The sequence below is a fragment of the Lampris incognitus genome, chromosome 15 (genome assembly GCF_029633865.1).
Source record: "Lampris incognitus isolate fLamInc1 chromosome 15, fLamInc1.hap2, whole genome shotgun sequence".
Lineage (NCBI taxonomy): Eukaryota > Metazoa > Chordata > Actinopteri > Lampriformes > Lampridae > Lampris > Lampris incognitus.
The window spans coordinates 28,931,716-28,955,727 of NC_079225.1; the positions used below are offsets into that span (position 1 = coordinate 28,931,716).

At 41.6% G+C, this 24,012-nt stretch overlaps 1 protein-coding gene across 1 annotated transcript in view; it reads left to right on the forward strand.

Moving 5' to 3' along the window:
- The first annotated feature begins 963 nt into the window (after positions 1-963).
- The window catches only part of LOC130124836 (MAM domain-containing glycosylphosphatidylinositol anchor protein 2-like), a 199,167-nt gene continuing 176,118 nt past the window's right edge, over positions 964-24,012 (forward strand). Inside the window, exons 1-3 of the mRNA XM_056294184.1 lie at positions 964-1,252; positions 6,023-6,162; positions 14,483-14,657. Of these exons, the coding sequence (XP_056150159.1) occupies positions 964-1,252; positions 6,023-6,162; positions 14,483-14,657 (604 nt within the window). The remainder of the gene's footprint in view (positions 1,253-6,022; positions 6,163-14,482; positions 14,658-24,012) is intronic.

The window sequence follows — 24,012 nt, forward strand, 5'->3', positions numbered from 1 at the left end:
GATACCTTTTATTGCAGGCTTTTCATTGCCATGACAACTCACTTCATGCAAGCCCAACCCAATTTTCCCCCAGCGTAGATGTGTCATTACCTCTAGTTAGGTACCTCTTCTTCATCCAGTGTGAATAGTTACTGAGAATAGATGCATGAGTGGCTTTTATGAAAGCTGAGCAAACAGGAAATTGTGGACCACTGTGATTTTGGTCTTGACAGTAGGCAGATTGATTTTAGAGAACAATATTTATATGGCTGGAAGAAAGAAATCTTTGCTGTGATCCTTTTTGTGTGCAACAAAGCTTGTGGCCTTATTTCTGTTGATGTGAGAAAGTTTATTTACTTTTTTGGGTGTTAGTCCAATGGTGTCTGTTTTACATGTATGTATTTGTGTGTGGGTGGACTGGTGCCTGTGGGTGTTTGTGGGTATCTTTGTAGTCATTATAGTAACGGCAATAGTGGTAGAAGATTATTAATTACTAGTGCTTCCGTACTTTCCTCCAGGACTGATAGTGTGCTACAGAGATACTGGCTTATTGGAATGAATTGCATTAGCACTATGTTTGCTTGGTGGCCTGGGGTCTGGTTTCTGAGCCTCCTTTGTTTTAAGTGGCAGCCTTGCGTGAAGAGCCTTTATACTGGGTCTATTTCTCCAGCCTTTATCCCCCCCCTATGGAATTCTCCACTAGTGGATTCAGCCCCTAATGGAGAGAGAGAGAGAGAGAGAGAGAGAGAGAGAGAGAGAGAGAGAGAGAGAGAGAGAGAGAGAGAGAGAGACTACTTGACAATGCTGTAAACCAGTTAGCATTTGCCAGTTAGTGTCAATCTCAGCCCTCATTAATCGGGGCAGAATTTAGGCAGGCTGCATACTGTAGTCACTAAGGCGAATTAAGCTAACAAGCTGAGGGAAAGCATGATTCAGACAAACATCATTGGCTGCAGGGAGGGGACAAGTGGTTAATGTGCAGCGATGGAAACCGTGCAATGCCAGTGTGGAGTGTGGCTATGCTCATTAGCCTTTGCAGACTGGAAGGAGGTAGGACTCGAGTATGGCTGTGGGAAACTCTGTTGCCTCTGCTCTGCAGCTAGGGTGAGGTCGACCAGGAGAGGCCCACACCAGAAGCTAATCAGCCAGAGGCCAAGGTACATTACAGTCCATACATCCTCCTTTGTGATACCTGACCTCTCAATGAGATCCAGCATTCTCTCCAGAAATCTGCTCATCTCAAACCTCTCAGCCTATCATAAAACTTGGGAAGGTGAGCACTCAACAAAGGCTATCACTGTCAAAAATCGGCTACAGGCAACCAGCCCTGTGGTGAAACAGTCAAGAGAATTATGCCCTGTGCCCTTTCCTAACCACTTTTCCTTGACCACGATGGAAAACGTCCCGAGGTCAAGGAAGGATGTGAAGGAGAATTCATATGGACTTAGGAAAAGACACCCACGGTGCTAAGAGAATCTGACTGCACTTGGTCCACGTAATCATACGATGATGTTGTTGACGTGGGTCTGTCGTAGTGAAACTACAATCTTCCGAAGATAAACTGCTACAAGCGTATCTTTCAATACTTCGCCCCGTGCATTCTTAATGTGTTGTTTAATGTAGACTATATAAACGTGGACCACCCTGTGAAAAATATTACTTCATTACCAAGGTCGGAATTGAAATACAAACAAAAAAGAAAAGAAAAAAAGGCTACCAGTCACAGAAGTGAAACGAAACAGTCGTCACATTGAGAATGGTTGCTCACGTTCACCCTCGTGTCCACTCATATTTATCGACATGGATCCCAGTGAGTATGATTGCGTGAAAATAATCTATCAGATAATCAAGGGCCCAACACTACTGCACTCAGTGAGTGGCCAATAACCCATCTACCCAGCTGAGTAGTATGTATCCCAATGAGCCTAACTTCAATTAGTGGCTTATTAAAGGGCAGATGGAAAGTATTAGATGTATAGAGCAAAATGGGGGATATGGAGCTGCAACTGTTGCCTCACCACTGTCTGTGCCTGTGGTGGTGGTGGAAGGGGGGGGTTCTTTAATTCCTAATAACAGAATGTAACTGGAAGGGTGGTTGAGGGGAATACACAGTGACCAATAATGGAATTGTCTATCTGTTACTAGCCATTCAACTTTGTGGCTACTCATAATTGCCTCCACCTCAAATGTTGAAAAGCTGATTATGTAAATGTAGAGATAAGTAATTAATAGGCACATAACATTTCAATATAGAAGGCTGGGTTAGCCAATGTAAGCCTGTTTTAACTGTACAACACAATATCCACAAACAGCACAGGTGCCGATTTATGATTTTGCCCCTGGGTACCCAAATTAAGTGAATACCACCAAGGTGATGACTGTCACAAAATCATGTTTATTGTGCTTGCTTTAGTCTGCTGTCATCTGTTGGACATAGATACAAACCGCAATGGAAGGTGACACTGCTCTACTACACATTATAACAGCCTACACCAGCACACAGTCTGGAGGGGGTCATATTTACATACACATTGGCCACAACATAACACTACGTTGCTTGCATGTATAATAGTACAACTGATAGCAATACCTAAGCAAAATAAAACCCTACACATATGAATACCATAACCTGGTTTACATCACGTAGTATTTATTTATTTTTTGATCGGCTTTCCCTATGCACCAGAGTGCCCAGCCATATGATTTGCTTTACCTTGTATTTGGTTTTAAATTGTCCCACTTGTTGGAGGCCTGCATGGCAGCCACCTGCCTCTCCAGCCCGATTTCCTTCACCGCCTACCTGGAGGTCTGAATCAGCTTAATTTGCCCTACCCATTTATAATAACAATATTTAAACCCACAAATGTCCTTATATTATATTCTCCAGCCTGATTTGGCTGCGTTTCTCTACCCGCTGATGAGATGATCACGTTTAACCCTTGCTTTTATTAAGGCGAGGGTTTCAGCATCTGTGACTGAAAATTAATTAATGATATTCCTAAAGGATGACAATACAACAATGCTCAAAATGAAGGAATAACTGATGCAAACTGAGCATAGGTTACGTTAACTTCACTTTCATTATTTTACAACAGCAGCGTAATATTCATAGTTCGCTTACAGGTTTTACACATTGTTGAAAATTGAAAAAATTTTGGCAAGTTATGGCGTAATGTGGAAAATGCTTAATAAGCAACGATACATGATGATCTCTGTCCCTTCTTATCCATGTTTATTGTTTGTTTTCGTGAACGGCCAAATAGTGTCACTTTAAATGCTGCTGCCGCAAGGAATTGTGGGACAGCACTATCCCTTTTCCTTTTGTAAAGGATGGCCCAGTGTACCCTATGTTAAAGGAGATAAGAAAGGATGCACTCAAGCACCTTTCCACTTAGCATTTAGAGAATTAGACCAGCTCTTATCATGGCTGCCACTTAGAGACTTCCAGGTCATTTCACTCAGTTAGGAACCTTCCTAAGCAAACAAAACTATTTGACTGAATCCAAGTGCCCGGACTTCATCGCACTTGTGGACTTTGCGGGCGGCCCAGGTGCGTTCCCTGGAAGTCTGTGAGTGCTGAGGGCTGTCTAAATCCACAATTCATCCAGTCCACAAGGGGCCTCAAGCAGACTTTGTGCATACTTCTAGAGAGTCTGCTTGGGGTGCAGACTTCACCAGATTTCACTGATTTAATTACCCACGATTCATTGCAATATGGATGCGATGTTGTGATGATTGCTGACTAAAAAAAACCCCCCCAAAAAACCCAGAACAAACGTATGAATGTTTAAAACAATTACTGTATTAAAACGTTGCTTGAATCACATAGGCCAGAAATAACATCCAACCACACCATGATACAGAAATATGTAGAAATATAGATTACTATATATGTAATATGAGTTTAAATACTTGGGGTCAACTGTCCAAAATAACGGGGAGTGCAGTAGAGAGGTGAAGAAGAGAGTGCAGGCAGGATGGAGTGGGTGGAGAAGAGTGTCAGGAGTGATTTGCAACAGAAGGGTACCAGCAAGAGTGAAAGGGCAGGTTTACAAGATCGTTGTGAGACCAGCTATGTTATATGGTTTGGAGACAGTAGCACTGACGAAAAGACAGGAGGCGGAGCTGGAGGTGGCAGAGTTGAAGATGCTAAGATTTTCACTGGGAGTGACGAAGAAGGACATGATTAGGGATGATTATATTAGAGAGAGAGCTCAGGTTGTACGGTTTGGAGACAAAGCGAGAGAGGCAAGATTGAGATGGCTTGGACATGTGTGGAGGAGAGATGCTGGGTATATTGGGAGAAGGATGCTGAATATGGAGCTGCCAGGAAAGAGGAAAGGAGGAAGACCAAAGAGGAGGTTTATGGACGTGGTGAGGGAAGACATGAAGGTGGCTGGTGTGACAGAGGAAGACGCAGAAGACAGGAAGAAATGGAAACGGATGGTCCACTGTGGCGACCGTTAACGGGAGCAGCCAAACGTAGTAGTAGACAGACTATATATGTAATGATTTTATCGTTTATCATTGCAGCCTACCCTATAAAAGCTGTGAACGACTTAGTGGCACATGTTTCATTATGCATATCACAAGAAAATTAAAGAACCATTTCTGTACAATTACATCTTGTTTTATTGTGGATTCTTCCCAGAAAAATTCTCAGTGAAATGATGCTAAATGGTCTTGTGTTGAGTGAGCAAGCCAAAAAGAAATGGGAGAACCTTAAAAGGAGATACAGGGTACAACTTCCCTCGGCCTCTGGTATTGTGTAAGGAGTATAACGATAACATAGGCAAGTGATGCAGTGATCATCGTGTACATGATTGTAGTTGTTGCTCGAACGTGTCCACAGCAATGAGTGAAACAGACTTGAGGCTTGTCAGCAGCTTATAGCTGTGCAGTCTTGCCGTGACGGTGAACATGTCACAGTACATACGACTGAGGTCCACGAGGGCTCAGTCCGCAAGTCCGGAGGGTGCACATTTGGATTCAGTGTTCGAACTCAGCCCAGGTTTTTTGCAGATCACCAGAACTGACACCACCTACAAGCACTGCTGCAAGCTCTGGGTTATTTACCTGCTGTGATGTCTCCTACACCCACCTTTTCCCCCTAGCGTTGTGTATATCTAGGAGTGGGTGGAGTAAACTGGGTTGGATAGAGGGTGAACCCTGAGCTCCATCAGTCCTCAAAGCCATAAGCAGGTTCGATCGAGCGGAAGAGTAAAAACACCACACACCTGTGCTGTAATTACGACAGCAGACAGACAGCTGCATCCTGTTTTGAATGAAGAGTACAAGGAGGCCAGCACAGAATGTTTAGAGACAGAATGGCAATGTGTGTGTGTGTGTGTGTGTGGGGGGGGGGGGCAGTTGCTTATTTTTTAGCCCAGCATCCATTGTTTACGATGGGTCGTGGTTGACACTGCAATTGAATTGCTTGTTGTGCACACTCTGTCTAATTGAGTTAAGACTCATTTTGGGTGTCATTGCAATTCCCTAGGCAGAGAAGGACAATATTGATTGTTTACTGCCTCCAACATAATGTCAGTTATTCACAAGCCACAGTAATTCTCAGAAAAACAAATCTAGTTTCTGGAAAAATCTGTTTGAGCCAAGTTGTGGTGCAAAATATATAATAGTAGGTGGGTAACTAGGTCAAATATTGGACTGAATTGCCAGAAATTGATTAAGAAATTAACATATGACCCCTCGGTACGGCCCCTCGACCATTGTTGCTCCTGCTATGCTGCAAATCAGTGTGGATTTACCTGGGTCTAGGTAAATCAAAGCTAAACGCTATTAGAAAACAAATAATGTTCAAAAGGCTTAGCTACGATAAATATATTCCCTCTCTACTAATACCTCTGATTATTTCTGTGCTTTGCACAAGCTCTTATAAAAACTTTGCTACAAAGCTTTCATAGAGACCCCATCTTTTAGTCAGTAACCCTCAGTCAGTAGTCATCTGTTGTGGGGATGTAATTACACCTTCAGAAAGTATTGGAGGTGTATGGTAACGTGTTATATGCTTTTTCTTCTGCAGCACCCCCAGCCGTGCGCATTGTACACTCAGGGCATGCCTGTAATGTGGAGGAGGAGAGGCACACGGAGAGGGTCTACACCATCCGAGAGGGAGAGACCCTAGAGCTTACCTGCCTTGTCACAGGGCACCCGCGACCACAGGTAAGCTCACGGACTGCTGCAGAATGAAATGATTTTAGATTGAAATCTCCTTTTTTTTGTTCTGTAGCTCTCTTTAGATTTTGTGTTACTGAGTAGCACGCCATGTACCTTTGACTAAATTATCTTTCTGTATCTCTTTGACAGTTCTTGTTTTTCGCTTGCTCTCTCTCTCTCTCTCTTTGCCTCTATCTCTCTGTCATTCTCGCTCTCTGTTCTAATAGTTCTATTGAATATGTATTGGTGTCTAGTGTCATTTAGTGGAATGCTAAGTACTTTTGCGAAAATCTGCCTTTCGGTCCAACCGTTTCTCTCTGTCTTCCTCCCCCTCTCTCTCTCCCTCTGTCTAGATTTTGTATCACCATTATTGAGGTGTATGCCACGTACCTCTGCACTAAATCAGCTTAAAAGTTTAATCCTTCAATTATTGACGGTTTAGGGTGCATTTTGTACCCGCATTTCATAATGAAAGCTGCCATGTCTAATGAGAACGCGAAAACAAAACAGCCAAAATTTCTGCCAAGTTAACATGTTGTGAATTGGAACGAAAAAGGCCCTTGTAGAAAGGATCCCTGGTGATGTGAAAGCACCAGAGAGCCGAGCTTCTCCTCAGCATTTCAACAAGGAGGATTTTTCATACTCACTTCTTATATAGTGTGTTCTCAACAAATTAAAGGCTTCGAACTCTCTGGAGGTAAGAAGCCCTTGATTAGCTCTTTATAACACTTACATTTTAGGCCTCTCTCACCCACTGCAAGAGAAGAGAACAAGCCAGCATCTACACACCTTTTTTTATACTACCAGCAAAAGACAGAAATCAAGGGGGAATACAGACAGTTGTAAGGATGCTCCGCCATTCGCCGCAGTGTTAAAATTCAGTTTTCCTCTTCTTCCATTAAAAATGTACCAACTTTCCTGTTAGTCTTACAATAAATGCTACATTTGACTTCAGTTTCACATACGGTGGGGATTTTTCAAGACACAGTCAATAGCCATGAATAGCCAATTGCCTTAAACTACAAAAAAAATGCTAAATAAGTAATCAAAGAAGTATTGTATTGGCCTGGCCTGTGTCGGAGTGGATCTCACTATTCTGAATGATAATACAGATTTACTCATGCAACATCACATCATCAGTAAAGAGAATATAACCTGTCTCACAACGGTTTAAACTACTGCTGGGTGATACGGAAAATATTATGATTACGATAATCATAGGGTAGGTTCGTCACAACTGTTTGGTAAGTATAACATCAAACCAAAACTAATTTTCAAATAATTCTCCCTTCATTTCAGGCCTCGTTTTGTGCAAAATTGTAGGCAGTAGAGTCTCGTTATTATTTCAATTTCATCTTGATGCAATACCACTGACAGAGGATAAGCGACCCTAAATCCAGTCACAACATTTTTTGGCTGTAAAGTTGTCTGACAATGGAAATAGAAAGATGGGTCGAGGAGAATACCAGTAATGTGAAATACACTTTAATGAAACTTTAAATAAATGGTTTGTGGATGGAGTCAGAGGTTAGAGAGTGTGGGGCTCCAACATCACCGGCAGTAAAGGAAAACCTAGGTACCTAGGAAGCAACTCTAAATAACTTGATACATGCTGATATGAATACCATCTCCAACACAAATGAGCTGACTGACAATCACAATTTATTCTCATAATATCTAGCAGGAACCCTGTACTCCAATCTTTTGAACATGCCGTTTCCAGTTTGGTGGATAACACAAATAAATTTGGAAGTATCCGATCAGCAGCATCTCAGGACAGAACTGAGTTAATTCATACAGATGAATATTATTCTCCTTTTGATCAATAAACAGACCCATTAGTTTGCACGCTTCCCATTTAGAAGCTAAAGCGAGGAGCCACATCGATTTATATATTTCAAATGAAAAGGTGAGGCCTTTTAAATTAGTAAGAGGTTTAGACACCATTCATCTTCTTATCGTCAGGGGCGACAACTCCACACTCATCGTCTCTGTCTTTCCTCCTAATTAGAATATTGGGGGGGGGGATCAAAGACATGCATGACTGTGGCGGGAGAAGCAGGATTTCCTTTGAAACCGAGTCATTATCAGAGCCAGTCAGATCCCCCGGCAGAGACGGTCTCAGCTGTGTCTCTCTGGACTTTGGGTGTGTCAGCTTGCTCCCCTCTGGTAGTGGCATGGGACTGGGGGCAGTGCATACTCATTCTGAGTGTTTAGGGAGCCGAGGAGTTTATCTCGGGTGACGGCAGACCTAAGGCTGCTTTTGTGATGTGAAGACACAAGGGTGTGTGACCTCATCAGGGAAAAACTTGCAAGTTAATAATTACTGTTCTTTTCTTTCCTATTACAATAAAATATTAATCTTCAGTGTCGCCAGCCCACAATATTGGTCTTGTTCCTGAAAGTTTTGCATTCTAGTTTAACTTAAAGTTAGAACAAGTAGGGTTTTCCTAAAAAATCAATGGATAGACTCATACAAAAATAATCCCTCTCATTCATCACTTATGACCCACTCGGCATGTGTGACGCTGTCTCTCTCCTCTGCCTGTATTTTCTTATTTTGCTGTGCATGGGATGTTTCTGGGTGTTAACCTTTTGGCCGAGGGACTCGACAAAAATGTAGCGACCAGGTGCTAGACCGAGATCGTAAGCACACATCCAAGAGGAAGCTACGTCAATGGCACACACAGCGATGAAACTACGCAAATATAGTGAGATGAAATGCCAAGCGGACAAAGCTCGTTCCAAAACGAGAGTGAATCTGGGGTTGGCTTTCACCCGCTGGTAAGCACTGAAGGAGAGGATGGGAACGAAGAGCAACGTGAAGTTGGCCTGTACACTGGCTGGGATGTGTTCTAGAAACTGTAGTCGGGGGGGGGGGGGGGCGTGTCCTTCTGGTGTCGCTGAGCCGGGGAGGAGGGGCCAACTTGGAATGTTGTTTACAAACCGTAACCGACAAATCCTACTCATTCTACCTTTAACTTCTTCATTTTGGAATAGCATATCTGTTCCAAAGTTCATTTTGTTCATTTTGCTTTAGTTCAACATTCCTGTTTTTGATTAAGGAAGAAGTTAAACCTCTTGGTTAGGTCAATTTTTTAAACAGTGTTGTAGTTCCTTTCTTTATCTGTTTTTTTTTCTTTTTTTTCTTCCTTACAAGTTGACCTTCCTTAACTCTGCAGTTTTGGACTGAAACCACTTTCACCATCTAGGCCACGTTATCACAGGGGGAAAATCATTCTTCTCAGTCCTTGTAAATGGTTTCATTTCATTTTAGCAAAATCACAAAAGGGTTATTTTTCACCAGTATGGGGTTCGGACCTCCAGTCTCATTCCCTCAGTCACCGCAGCCCCCATGATAATACAACGACTAAGACGTGTTATGCCAAGTATAACATCAGCACCACAAAGGGCTATCCACAGTCTAAATGGGGCCGTGGTTGGCAGTTTCACCAGCATTTAATTCTTTGCATGTCTATCAATACGCACACTCTTTAAATTACCCAGACTCCCCTCAGGCCTTCCCACTGATGGAGTCTCTGGATTCTCTCCAACCAGGCAGCATTTCCTTCACAGTGGGTCTCTCTGTCAGCCCTGTGCACATCCGACCGCCCGCCTGGGAGAAAAAAGCAGAGGCTTTCTAATAATAAAATCCTAAACCGCACACACATGCACATAAACTCACGTCAACACCAGCGGTGCTCCAATTTCTTTGTCAAATAAATATATGTACCTGTCAGTCAAGTGTACAACATATATTGTGTGCTTTTTCCGCTCCCAGGCTGTGGGGCTGGCATGTGTTACTATGGACTGTCAAGGGAGATTGGATGTGTTTGTACCTAGCAGGTCATGGGGTTTTGTGTAGCCACATTCCCATCCACGTAAATTTCCAAGGGCACAGGAAGGATTTGAGAGATCTGACTATTCAAAACATGATGATGGACATATAGTGTGTTGAGTCTCAGTGGTGTCAGACTCTCTCTCTCTCTCTCTCTCTCTCTCTCTCTCTCTCTCTCTCTCTCTCTCTCTCTCTCTCTCTCTCTCTCTCTCTCTCTCTCTCGCTCTGTCACACTCACATTCTCTGTCTCTCTTCCCTGCATTAATCATCGACTCACACTCTCTTTATTTTGTTCTATCGATGTGTCTCTCTTCTTTTTTAACCTTCCACATTTGGAGTACTTGTTGTAGAGTTCGACTATACAGAAATGTATCTCTTCATGTAGTTTGGCTCACTATTCTGTAGCCTTTGATAGAGTGGATATAGAGTCCCTGATGATGAAGCTTTCTGCCCCTGTGTCTCCTCAGTGATAAATCCCTTGGCCTCCAACCATCCTGTCCACACTGACTTGTTTAAGTACCAATGTCCAACAGCCAGTAACACCACATAGCGAACATCCTTTTTTTTGTTTCAATTGTCACCTGGGCCACATTCCATCCACAGAGTTATAGGTCAGTTAGTACAAATAAGATCACTCAAGGCCTAGGTATATTTTCATTTACACAGACAGATTGACGTACAGTATGCAGTCCATCTTGGGTGTGCGGACTTAGTGCTAGTACATTTGGGAGAGTCATGTGATGGCTTGCCTTCATGATATGATATAATAACCACATTCTTAGGTAGTCATTAAAAACATTATTGCACTCAGTATTCATGATTAAATATTTTTTTCAATGTTGAACAACCACAACAGATTTATACCATGCTGTCACTGGCACTGATACTGGTAGTCTGAACAGGAGCAGATGTTGCCTGAGATGCTGAGATTTATGTGATGTGCAGAGAAAAAGAAATGCAAATAACAAATATAATTTAGTCAATAACACTGACTATGTCACTGACTTTGCTATGTTGGCTAGCTAGCATAGCACCAGTTTACCTGAAGATGATCTGGCTGCAGGTTGGGAAGCACTTAACCTTGTGTTGGAGATCCAGCACTTTTGAGTCTTATGTGACACTGCACCAACAAATGTTTGAGCAGGGGACTAGTGGTTCATACTTTGCTTGTGAGGACCTTGGACCAATTCTTCCATTTCCCTGTCATTTTGGTTATCTTTGTGAAATGGACCTACACCTTGTAGTGGGTGCATTTGAGTAGTATAAAAAGTAGCCCAAACTAGGCCTGTGGTGTGGGTGTACCTAGATGACAACATCGCTTGTTGAACTGCATCCACAAAACCAGAGATGAAACAGCCTTCCACATTTTGCCACAGCAACTGAGGGCAGATACAGAGCAGGGCTCCAGATAGTATGTGGGGGAAAGGATTGGCTCAGAGATTCGTTTTTACTCAGTGCTTATTGAATCTGGACATTTCACCGACTGAAGCAGTTCCAAAACAGAACTGGCTAACCCTAACAGTGACATCAGCTGCATATGCTAGTATGTAGTTCTCTTTGATTCATGCCTAGTTATGATTGGAAAAATTGCCTTTTGTATTTCATCTATGTCACCTTTTTTTCTGAGATAGGATAGTATTTTCTAATATACTAGACCTATGGAGGGTGTGCACTCACAGTGTGTAATTTGGACCCCTTTTGCTTCCTTTGATCGCTTGATTGTCATGCTTGGCCACACTTGGCTGCGCCACTGAGCAGCACAGACCCCCACCAGTGCCTAAAAGAAAAGACGGCGAGCAATTATAAACCAGTCTGTAGTTAGGAGATGGGAACGTCACAGCAGGCATTATGGGAGATTCACAGAAGATGCGTGCTCTGGCATATGATCCCTGCATAACAACAGACACTGCACATTTTAATTAAGCTCTTGCTGTGGCATCGCCGCACGTGTGTTGTCAAACGCTGCTGGGATTTTCAGTTGGATACAAATCTTGGCAAGGTTCTACCATCCATGTAAGCAAATATTTATCTTTGTATCGGGATGCCCCTCACTTTTTCCAGGGAAAGGCATTATCATTATAATGACTTTGCCTTTTTCCAGGGAACTGAATGGTTTCAGTATTTTTAATGCTTTCCTTGATGCAAGGTATGATAAATGTGAACTTCTGACCTGTCTATTAGACACTGCATAGAGAGGTAAGAAATAATTTGAGATGAAATAAAACAAGGCTGCATTTGTAACATTTGAACTTGCATACTAAAACTGTGAAAACAGCTGGTAATTTTAAGACAATGATATGTGCAAGCAGTCACCAAGTTATGGAGAGGAAATTATAATGATAAGGACAAAATGGCTGTAATCTCTAAAAAATTGATAACTTCCTAACCTATCCTTTCATGTCTCATTTGGATGTGTTCAACAGAATGAGATGATAAGACTAAAAATAGCCAAAATACTTACCTAGACTGTCAGTTGACTAGGAGGAGCAATTATCTTGCTGTTCAAATCCACCAGCTCCTCTCAGATCAAGAGTGTTTGCATTGCACTAAGGAGACTGAAGAGGGTCAAACTGTTCTCACCAGGCACACTTCAAGACTCCCCCTGTGGACGGAGGTGTTCAGAAGTAAAAAGTCGAAGCAAGGGAGAAATGAAAATAGCTTCAGGGTACAGTGAGAGTTGAAAGCTCACTGATAATGTGGTCTACCACCATGTGAATCGAATAGGAGCACTTTCTCTTTGAAAATGTGAAGGGTATTTGAATACCCACTTCTTAGTGTCACTCTAACAATGCACTTATTGATACAGCGCTTTCCTAAAACTCAAAGCTCTTTACACAAAAGGCAGAGGAAATGAATGGGGGTATAAGCTGAATATTGAATTCTGCTGAGGTCGCCATAAGCCAGCTCACTTTGTATTTGCATGAGGGATCTGAAACACTGTTGGAGAGTAACAGAGATTTCTAAAACTTTGCTCAATCTAATTTAGCTCATAACTTATTCAACTTCGGGACTTGTTTTGCTGAACTCATGCTGTCCCTAGCTGTTATAATAAGGCCTTAGATAGGGCTTTGCCAACTATTCCTTGTTGAGTTTGCCCCCCCCCATAAATGTTTTCAGATATCACTTGATGAATTTGAAAAACGTCACCTAAAGACAATTCTTTGCACTCTTATTAATTTGGATATATTTATTTTAAGTGTTAATATATACAATTAAATGCCGTTATAATAAACTTATAATTATATAGTTATAAAGGATGGCACGGGAGAACCATGTAGTCACAGACACGGACATTTTTTTTTATTTCGATTTGGAGGTGGATGAAAAGGAGAAGTACAAAACACAGTCTCCAAGTTTCAGGTAATTTACGTAGATTCTTTCTACCATTCTGTACAGCAACCCCCCAAGGCTAGACAGAGACAGAAAGGCTATGATAAACTCCAACTTCATTGTGACTTCTCTGCTGCCTCTAGCCTAAAGCTCCAAGAATCCTCTATAATATGATACAGTCATCAGCTTTTAACCAATCGTCCCTTCGACTTTCGCTCTCCTGTCTCATCTCACTTTCGAAAATGACCAAACTCCAAACAAATGTAACCTAAGGTAAAAGCTGAACATGGGTAAAACCCCACAGCCAATGTGACAACAATCTACTGAGATAGCACCCAGACCCTATCCCCCCGCGCAATGATAGTCCTGCTCAATTTGATGGTATCTCTACAAAATAGGATGCTATCAGTATCCAAGACGATGCTATCATCATCCAATGTGGCGATATTGAATTCCAATTCATAGCCTCCCTCGCTGAGACAGAGATATGCAAGGCTCTGCAGACAAAGCCAGTCAGTCCATCTGCAGCTTACTTAGGATGAAGGATTGAATAGAGCTCCATGCTCCGTGGTTTCGTTGCTGTGGCCCCCAGGCCAGAGTTGTCACAGTACCTGTTCATGTCGTATGCTTTAATGAGAGCAGGAGAGAGACATGATGGAGAGTCAATTACAACCTCATGTTGGAGAGTAACACTATTTCACCTTTCATTACACCCTGATGCCATAGGCTAACCAGGTCTCATCATTTCGTGAAAGGTACTCAAGCTGAGAGAGCAACAAGGAGTTCAATCTTATGTTGAACAGAAGAGAGGAGGAATTTAAATGAGGATTGCCTTAGCAATCCTTTACCTATGACGTTGTGATGTTTTCAAACATGACAACAGTTTTGGCACAGTTTTAGTTCGAAATTGAACTGAAGTTGTTGGGTGCAGCAGTGACAAAACACTGTAAAGAGCACAGCGCAAAGGAATGCTATAACTCTATTTTTTATTCTGTGTTCTCTAAAGCTTGATGCTAAAAAAGCTGTATTTGATCCTGCTAATTAGTACCATGCATACTCACTGAGACATGGATGTGAACAATCAGAAGTATCATTGGATCCACATGGTATTTGTTGGTTTATTTACCAACTGTCTTTTCTTTTTTTTTACCCTAACAGATCCGATGGACCAAGACAGCCGGCAGCGTGTCGGATCGGTTCCAGGATTCCAGTGTGTTCAATGAGACTTTGCACATTGCCAAGATCCAGAGAACCCAAGGAGGTCGCTACTATTGCAAGGCTGAGAATGGTCTGGGCTCTCCTGCTATTAAGTCTATCAGAGTGGATGTCTACTGTAAGTATCACACTTATCTATCTATCTATCTATCTATCTATCTATCTATCTATCTATCTATCTATCTATCTATCTATCTATCTATCTATCTATCTATCTATCTATCTATCTGTCTGTCTGTCTGTCTGTCTGTCTGTCTGTCTGTCTGTCTGTCTGTCTGTCTGTCTGTCTGTCTGTCTGTCTGTCTGTCTGTCTGTCTGTCTGTCTGTCTGTCTGTCTGTCTGTCTGTCTGTCTGTCTGTCTGTCTGTCTGTCTGTCTGTCTGTCTGTCTGTCTGTCTGTCTGTCTGACGGACGGACGGACGGACGGTCTATCTATCTGTCTATCTCTGCATAACTTTATACCAACATACATGCCAACCTATTTATGTATATAATTTAGGCTTTTTACAGATATAAATTGCTATTGCTATTTTGATGTTCTTTAACAAATCAATCCAAAGGCCTATACAGCGATAGATTTGTCCCAGATCACATGAGTAGTGAAATGTTCCTTTAATGTTTTTCTTGAAAGAGACTGATGTTTTCAGAGTATAACTAGCAATTAGGGCTCTTGCTGTAACAACATGAAAAGGCAACCTTATAACCTTATACAACACTATTCTATACTCAAGCTGTAAATGGAAATGTGGGGGCAGCACATCCAAAGACACCCCAGAACTCTCATGAGAATGTTAATTATGCTGAAAACCTTTTTTTTTCCTGACAATGCCCATGACAGTAAGAGCACCCTCGCTCTTTTTAAAAGTACCTGCGTTCCATAAAATGGAAGCATTCGTTAGCATTCATCAAAGATAATGGCTCTTTAGTGTTATTGTTTTTATTGATTCTGCGCCGACTGTCCCATTTTACCTCAAGAACTGACAAGCATTTGAGATGCACACAATAGTCCCCATTAAACACAGCTACTCCACCCCACCTCAGTATAGGCTGTTTTACTCTGCAGACACAACATCAGTTAAATAAGGTAAGAAAACACAAAGGCCTAGGTTACACTTGTCAGCTATTAGGAGTTTAAAGTTCAGTTAAGTTGAACTTGGTGTGCTAAACGGAATTTCAAGGCACTGTGCCTCACTTAGCATCATAGCAATGTGACGCTAAGTGAGAGCACAATTATGATGTACATCGTCCACTGAAAATTTTGATCTTGTGCTGCATAATTATGCATTTACAATTATGGTGTCAAAACACCGATAGACATCCAATAATGTCAGGGATGTAATCGGATCAACCAAGCCACTCCATGAGGTGGTCGAGCTCTCATTGCATTCAAAACTCTGAATAGTCTAGACTCAATCAGGCGCCTGTTGTTATTCGTCTGTCGCAGTGATGAGGACCATCTAGTCATCCTGTGATGGATGACTGATGGCTTGCGCAATGATTAAAGTGAGGAAGAGTTGCACATCATCAACCCCACTCTGTCATCTGAGACCACCTACTACCATTGGCAAGACTAGCGAGACGACTGGCAATGGAGACGGATGCTGATTTTTCCTCAGGGTTTCTTCTCGAAGCCTTTCCCGTAGACGAGTATACCTGCAAGGCAGCGGAGGTTTTAAATCAGAGTTTGCCTTCTCCTAGATGAACTGCCTGACAGGCTAACGAGCTTCACCTACCCCAGTTTGAAATCAGAGTTGTCCTCCTAGATTGGCTGCTAACCAAGGCTAACGAATCCAATCGACCCACCCGGTTATACCGCTGGGAACCCGGTCGCCCCGGCAGCAGACTTTGTGAAAACAGGAGGTACCATGAGAAGGGGCTGCTGCGGACACATTTGCATAGGAGCGGCTATATGCTAAGGTCCTGTTGGACCCGTGGCGATCACTACACCAGGAAGCGAGAGGCCACCGCACCGCTTCGCATTCCTTTTGGCAAGTAGGACATCTGGCCCAATACTCGCCACTTCCCAAATGAATTATGTGTTTCCGCTGTGCACGTACAGGCACCTGGCCTGTACATGCACAGCAGAAACACATAACTGAACTATACCTGAAGTATACCCATATTCATTCCTAGGCCCCAGTGCAGTTGGTTTTCAAATCGTAAGAGTGCAACTGCCACTCTAAGACACAACCATAGCAGCACAGAGGCGGGTATGGTGGCGATGCAGAAGGGGCTGAAGCTGTATCAGAAATGTGATCAGAGCAGAGTGCCTCTGTAGCCGAATGGTTACAGCACATGCCACATGGTCGCAACTGTTGCCGGTTTGATTCCAGCTGGCGATTTTCATACCCATCTCTCCCACATTTCCACTACACTTTCACTATCTGATAAAGATATAAAATCCCCCCCCCCCAAAATGAAATGTAATCAGAGGTCTGCTTTTACAAACAGAATGAAATTCCCAGTGTGCATCGCTGAATGTTTGCAGGAATACATACACACACCAGGGCTGACTATGTTGTCAGGCCCACAGATATAAAAACATAGATGCCCTGCCCGCGATTTCAGATGCATCTATGCAGCCGACATATTGGAAAGGTCAACTTTGTGGTTGGGCTTGTAGAAAAATGCCATAAGCTTGTGCAGCATTCTCCTCTAATACAAGACACAATGAAAGCAAAGACCATGGGTTGTAGTTGTAGATAAAAAGCTCTGTAAAACCATTTTATTTCAGGGGTATTCATCTTAACGGATCACTTCAGCCCCTTAATTGTTTTCTGTGTCCTGTCGCTACCATTACCACCAATACTACTTTTAGTCATATTACCATAGCTACTCTCAATCTTTAAAATAGTCAATAGTTTAAGCTGAAATTGATGATCGTAATTTAGAAATGTAAATTTATGTAAACAAAGAATGTAAAATAAGTCATATTTTGAAAAACAAACAACCAATTATTTAACTCCAAATAAAAAATGTTAATACAATTATTTATTTATTTTTATTTTTAGCACTGTCTTGCAGTAGCCAGCACTCCCTGTACCAGAAAAGAACTTCTGTTCATTAGAACAGAAGATGTCATGGAAAAAGTGTGATATGGAGAAGAATTTAGTTTTTCCAAAGCTACTTTGACTCTAAATGGAGCTGCTTTACAGCCCAAATATTCTTCTGTGTTCTCCTACATGTGACCATATCCTCGCTATTGACTCCTGGATCTCAAACAAATATTGACACTCTTGTAAAAACATTTATAACAGATTGAGTGAATGTACCAATAAAGCTTTTTTTTGTAGAATTCATATGACGTCGCTTTACATAGTCATAGACTAAAGCCTCCATAATGTCCCTAATGAATTGTTTGCCTATTCAGGTCTTGAAAGAGACTTGACAAAGTGATCCAAACTCTTTTATTTGTAAGAATAAATGAGATTTAGTCTTACAGATATGTGAGTGACATATTTTTAATGCATGTATTTATATCCTCCTACAGTTGTGATAATAAGACCTCCTTACAAAACAGTAACTACTACTACTTTCAGCTGCTCCCGTTAATAACTGGAAATGGAGTTATTGCTGCATTTGAAATGAATATATTGCATAATCTAGGTGAGCAAATTTTTTTTCTGAAATGAATTTATAGCTTTTCGGAAGGAAACTATCAATTTTGATTTAACGCTGTATCCTATATTATGCAAACAAAATATCTTACATGTATAACAATCCAAACTGCATGAAAACTGGTTGAACATTCAGTGAGTTAACAGCAGATTTCTTTGGGACGTCTACTTCTCTCAACATGCATCCATTTGTTTGAACGCGCACTTTGACCTCCCCAATATGGTGGCCAAATCGACATACCGCTGCCATAATACCACAGTGGCCAATGTGACATATGTTTTTATATCTGTGGTTGGACCCACATCCTTCCACCCACAGTCACTGCAGTTGTATCGTGGCGCACAATATGCAGGGACATATGTGCCGTCTCAGCTGACCTAACATGTTATAAACCTTTGGCAGGGCCTAATGTCACTACAAATTATTTTAAATGCAAAGAAAGTGAGCATAATCTCATGCATACCAAGGATAGAAAGGGTTGCTTATTGTAGAATTCTGTGGCAATAGGAAATCCCAATATCGAGTGTTGGAGCACCAAATTGTGTTACGGTCAGTGCATTCCAATGACAGAGGCTATATTGAAGAACAAGTGTGACCAAGGCCTGACTGGCACAATGTAATCCATTGTCTGCCATGACAAATCTAAAATGAAAAATGCCGTTTTGGTTAGCTCTCACTTTTTTTAAACTTCAGGAAGTTCCATTGACCAAATGAATCAAATCATGGCTTTAATGCCCTCCAGTGAAACACCAGCTTGCCTCCTTTACATTTTCACAATTGGTTCATCCATTTATTTCATCACTAAGAAAGAGAAGATATGATTCTTCTGGCTCGACCAGAGAGTAGCAGCCCTCGCCTCTTAGAAGTAACAGAAAGGAGAGAGAAAAAAATGGGGAAGCGTATTAACTTAAGCGTATAGATGAAAAATTAAATGATAATGCCATCATGCCAGTGAACATTTGCGAAATTGAGCTTTCAGTATAAAATGGAGTAGAGTCTAATTTATTATAGACTTAGAATAAATTGCATTGCAATTCAATGCTGAAGTGTTTTCTCGCCCTTGTTTAACATGATTGAAACTGCATGATCCATTAATAATGACAAATAATTGGACTCCACATGGCATAGATCAAGCTGCCATGGACTGAGTTTGTAGATAATGCATGCCTGTATAACACTTCCTCATAACAACTTCACTTTTTTTGTTTTAAGCTGCCTCATGTCTTTTAGATTGTTGGAATTCCTAGGGAGCAAGGTAAATTCTGTGGCATAACGTAAAATTTGATGTCAAAAACTATTTTATGGTCGTAGAGGAGTAAAGTTCATAGGGATGAATAGATTTAATATGCTACACGACAGCCAACGCAAATCCTCCAAGCGCTTGCAGTAAAACAAACACTGTCCTATTTGTTATGTCATTAAGAGGTGGTAAAACGTTGGCCCGTGTCCTCTATAGAGTCAGACAATTCGGTGTCTTTGGTGAAATAAAAAACATTTATGATTTGTTTTTGTTTTTTGTATTTGTATGGCTCTGTTCTCCTTGCTCCCTCTCCACTCCTGTCTTCCTCCCCTTGTTGTCCTGTGTAGCAGACGAGTGTAGCAGGGGTTACCAAAGTAAGAGAGGGTGGGCATTTTCATCAGACGTCCAATGTGCCAATCACCCCCACATGCTGTTGTTGTACCTGTTTATCTGGGCTGACGTGTGCAGGGGTTGTGGATTGAAGCTTGTTTAGAAAGCCGGGGGGGGGGGCTCGGTAGAGCAGTGGTTGGGTGGGGGAACACAGGGTGGAAAACATCTCAGCAGTTGACAGTCAGGGCCCTCATTCCCTTGGTGCACTATTTCTCATTGGCTGCACTAAGAGCTGGAAGATCAGAAGGGGGGGGGGCAGATTTCACTTCGGCGACAGACCTGAGACTAAAATTCATCAATGTCCTGGGTTCACATACTATTACTATTATAAACTAGCATAGGCACGTCAAGTCTGCCTGGATAAAGAATAAATGTGTTCCAGTTAATAAGATACTTTCTCTTAAATTGCAGTAGTAGTAACTAGTTACTTAATTAAATTAAGTAATTACAATTGTGTCAGCGGTTGCTTTGTTAATTTTTCTAGTGCTTATGCAGCAAATAAGTCCAGATTCTGTTCAAGATGATGATATATTTGTGGCAATAGCTTAAAGACTTTATTAACTAGCACTTTGTTTTAATGTGCTTTTACTTATCTGGCTCCCTAGTCAATCAGCTACATTGTCTTTTCCATGAGGAATACGGTAAAATTGCATTACTTAACCTGCTAATACAGGTTAGCAATTGAACCTTCCAACATACAGCTGCAAACACAAAATAAATGCTACTGCAGAAAAGTGCCTTATCATAAAAAGCTAATGTTTTAGTTACAAATATATATCCCCATATATGTAGCATATACCAACTCTGATGCACAGACTAAAGCCAACAGGTTGACATGTTTGTCGGGTGACCAGAGCCCAACAAACCAAATGTGGGACAAAGAGTATGTTTGTGTTGGACAATGTGGGACACATTACTAATGCTGAGAGGTAGTCTAAAATGTTGATATAACGTCTATCTAAATTAAAAACTAAACATTTCTGTTGTGCCCCTTAACTTGTAAAGTATGCTTTGCCCTCTGGTTGATTCAGTAGCACACGCTAGACTATGCAGGTTACAGGTTAGGCTTTCAGTATGTGAACAACTTAAGTATATTTTTCATATCCAGTCGCAGGTAATTTTCTCTTAACTTGTTCATAATCTGGCGGTGTATGTTAGCAAATGACTCATCGCTATACTCATAATAGTCAAGGATCTTGCTTTTCAAGCCCAATTCTGGTGTCCAATATCTAACAGACAGTGGGAAAAGTCTTGTCGTGCCATGATTAGAAGCACCTGAAGCCACTGAATAATTGTCACTTTAGAGTTGAACCATTGGTATTTTTAATTCTCTCAAACAAGTCTCCACAGAGGCAGGTGCAAACACATCTGTAACTATGGACGCTGCTTTTGTACGACCATATGACATTTTTTTTTTTTTTTGCAATGTCCCAGTGGGAAAATGATCGGTGCGCTAGCTTACTACCACAGTCTGTTGACCTGTATGAGTGGGAGTGCTGTACAATGTGGTAAACGCCAGTTATTTCTGCTGCTGTTACTTTATCTGTCTGGCAATCATCTTTGGGTTTCAGTAGGAATGAGTCCATAGATCAGCACATCACCTTTTGAGCCACATGTTTCTTGTGAGACTCGCATGTCTCGTGTCGCTTCACATCGTATTCCTCTCCATCCATGTTAAACTGAAAAATAACTCTGGTAAATTTCACAAAAAACTCTCTGGGACTCACCTTGCACTGGCTTTAACCAGTCATAAGTTGTTTCCAAGTCTTTGTTGTAGCTGCATTTCCTTTCCTTGGCATTACTGTCCATCATATTCCACCTAAATCTGCAGTGATTTTGTGGTGACTCGCAATTTTCCCTGCTGGGTGTAGCCTGTGGCAGCAAAGACGGTGACAGGTTAACCTGCATTTGACCCATGTGTGCCTAGTTTGATTGACATCAAACACAGCCCTGTGATTACAGCTTTCCCTGCTTTCTTCACAGCCATTGGATAAAAGCCAGATTTTAGAAACCTGTCTGTCCTGCGGTGGTTTGACTTTTGAAAACTAGAGCCAATCAAAATGCTGGACATTGTGTCAATATGCGGGACACGAGACAAGGGATAAAAATGCTGTGCAGTCCCGCATAAAGCAGGGCACCTGGTCACCCTACATGTTTGCATGTTTCTTTGGTGACCTGGCCAAAATACAAAAGGACAAATTGAAAATTGTGAATACTGCCATATGTATTAAGCATTGGATTTTGAATATATCAAAATATAACGCTGTATTAACAACAGCCTTTGCAGTGTATTTCAATGTATTGTGACAACCCAGAAGTTAGATTTTTTGTCGTGTGATGGGAGTTTAGTTTGAATACAAGAGGATTTTAGGAGTCTAGTGATTTCTTGCTGCCGAGGGGCAAAGATTTACAGTTCACATTCATTTTTGTGACGCTGTAACATCCCTTTTATTATTTAGGGGCTGCTCAATGAAGACCTGAAATATATGGTTTATAGATAAATAGCAATCTTCTGAAGCACTGCAGACTACAGAAAAGAAATTTCACATTGCAGTGATAGACTTCCTGACAATGGGGGACATACTATATGCTACTCATCCCCTAAAGTCTGTATTTGTAATCTCTAGTAGAGTCCTTTGTTCACATGTCATCACCCTATACAGTATATATCACTGACACAGTATAAAACCGATGTGTGCTGAGGTTGCAGTATGGCTTTAAACAGTGGCAGCTGCACTATGCAGTTGCTTCAAATACTGTTTTTATTTTAGTGTCTGACAAGGAGACATATAAAATGTATCGCTGAGCCACATAAGTGAGATTTATTATGCAGTCCTAATTTATGGAGAATAGCATTTTAAAGTGCTACTCTGATGACGCTGTTACATCTGGCCTTGTATTATGTGTACCTCATTAGTTTTGTGTTATGTTGCATATCCGACAAAGCCCCCACCATTTCTCCAGAGAAATGTTATAGCCGTCCCCCGGGGGTGAATTTAATTGATGGGTCTCCTCCGGTACATGCTATTTTTAGTGCTTTTCAACCTTGACTTTTAATTGCCGTTAAAAGTTGTGTTTTGAAGCCAGGCCCCACAACATCAACACCTTGAATTATGTTTGCTGCCTCTTACCCATGTTGATTGTGTGTATCTGTTCCCATCTTAAAAATGAAACCAATGGTTGGAGCGGACAGCTCCATTACACCAGAAATAAGGTGCTGTGCAAAGTCAGCCACCAGGCCTCAGCATGTTGATTACAGTATATATTTTAAAACTCAAATTATCTTTTTTTCTTTTTTTTTTGTTTGCCCTTTTTGGTTTGCTTCCCAGTCCAACAAATTCTTCCCTAAGGTGCTTGTTTTCAGGTTTGAACATAAACGCCAGAGGTCTTATTTCATGGCTGCATCCTTATTAGATCAAAATGTGCTTACTAAGGCCACTTTTATAATGGCTGCAGGAGGCTCTTTGACTCCTTAACTCACTTTCAGTAAAATGAAATAAGAGAACGAAAGAAGGCCAAATGCAGATCAAGGACGGCACGGTGGCCCAGTGGTCAGTGCTGTCACCTCACAGCAACAAGGTCCTGTGTTTGAACCCCAGGGTTGTCCAACCTTGGGGGATCGTCCCAGGTCGTCCTCTGTGTGGAGTTTGCATGTTCTCCCCGTGTCTGCGGTGGGTTTTCTCCGGGTGCTCCAGTTTCCCCAACCATCAAAACACATGTATTATTAGGGTTAATACTCCTGTCTTGTGCCCCTGACTGAGGCAATGGAAAAAGAACTGGAGTTGGTCCCCAGGTGCTGCACTAGCGGCTGCCGACTGCTCCTAGCTACACAGCTAGGATAGGTTAAATGCAGAAAAAATAATTGCCCAATGGGGATTAATAATAGTAGTTAAAAAAAAAGGTGGGGGGGAGGAAATTGAAAAAAAAAAGACAAAATGAGAGAGGGTGAGAAAGAAAAAGGGGTAAAAAAGTTGTTCTAAACTCATTGCCCAAGTAAAATCTTTCTCAGAGCTGGCTACTGTGAGAGACAATTAATGGTAATAACTGGCCTCTCTAGTCCAGATGAGATCCTATTAGCTATAGCTGGCTCAACGCTAACTTAGTTACAAAGCTCAGAAGTCCATATAAGCACATTTTATACCTGCTGACACCTCAGTTCAGTTGTGTTTGTCTGCAGGTAGGTCCGTGGGGAAGGTCCTCTCCAAAGTTAATAACAAACCATGCCT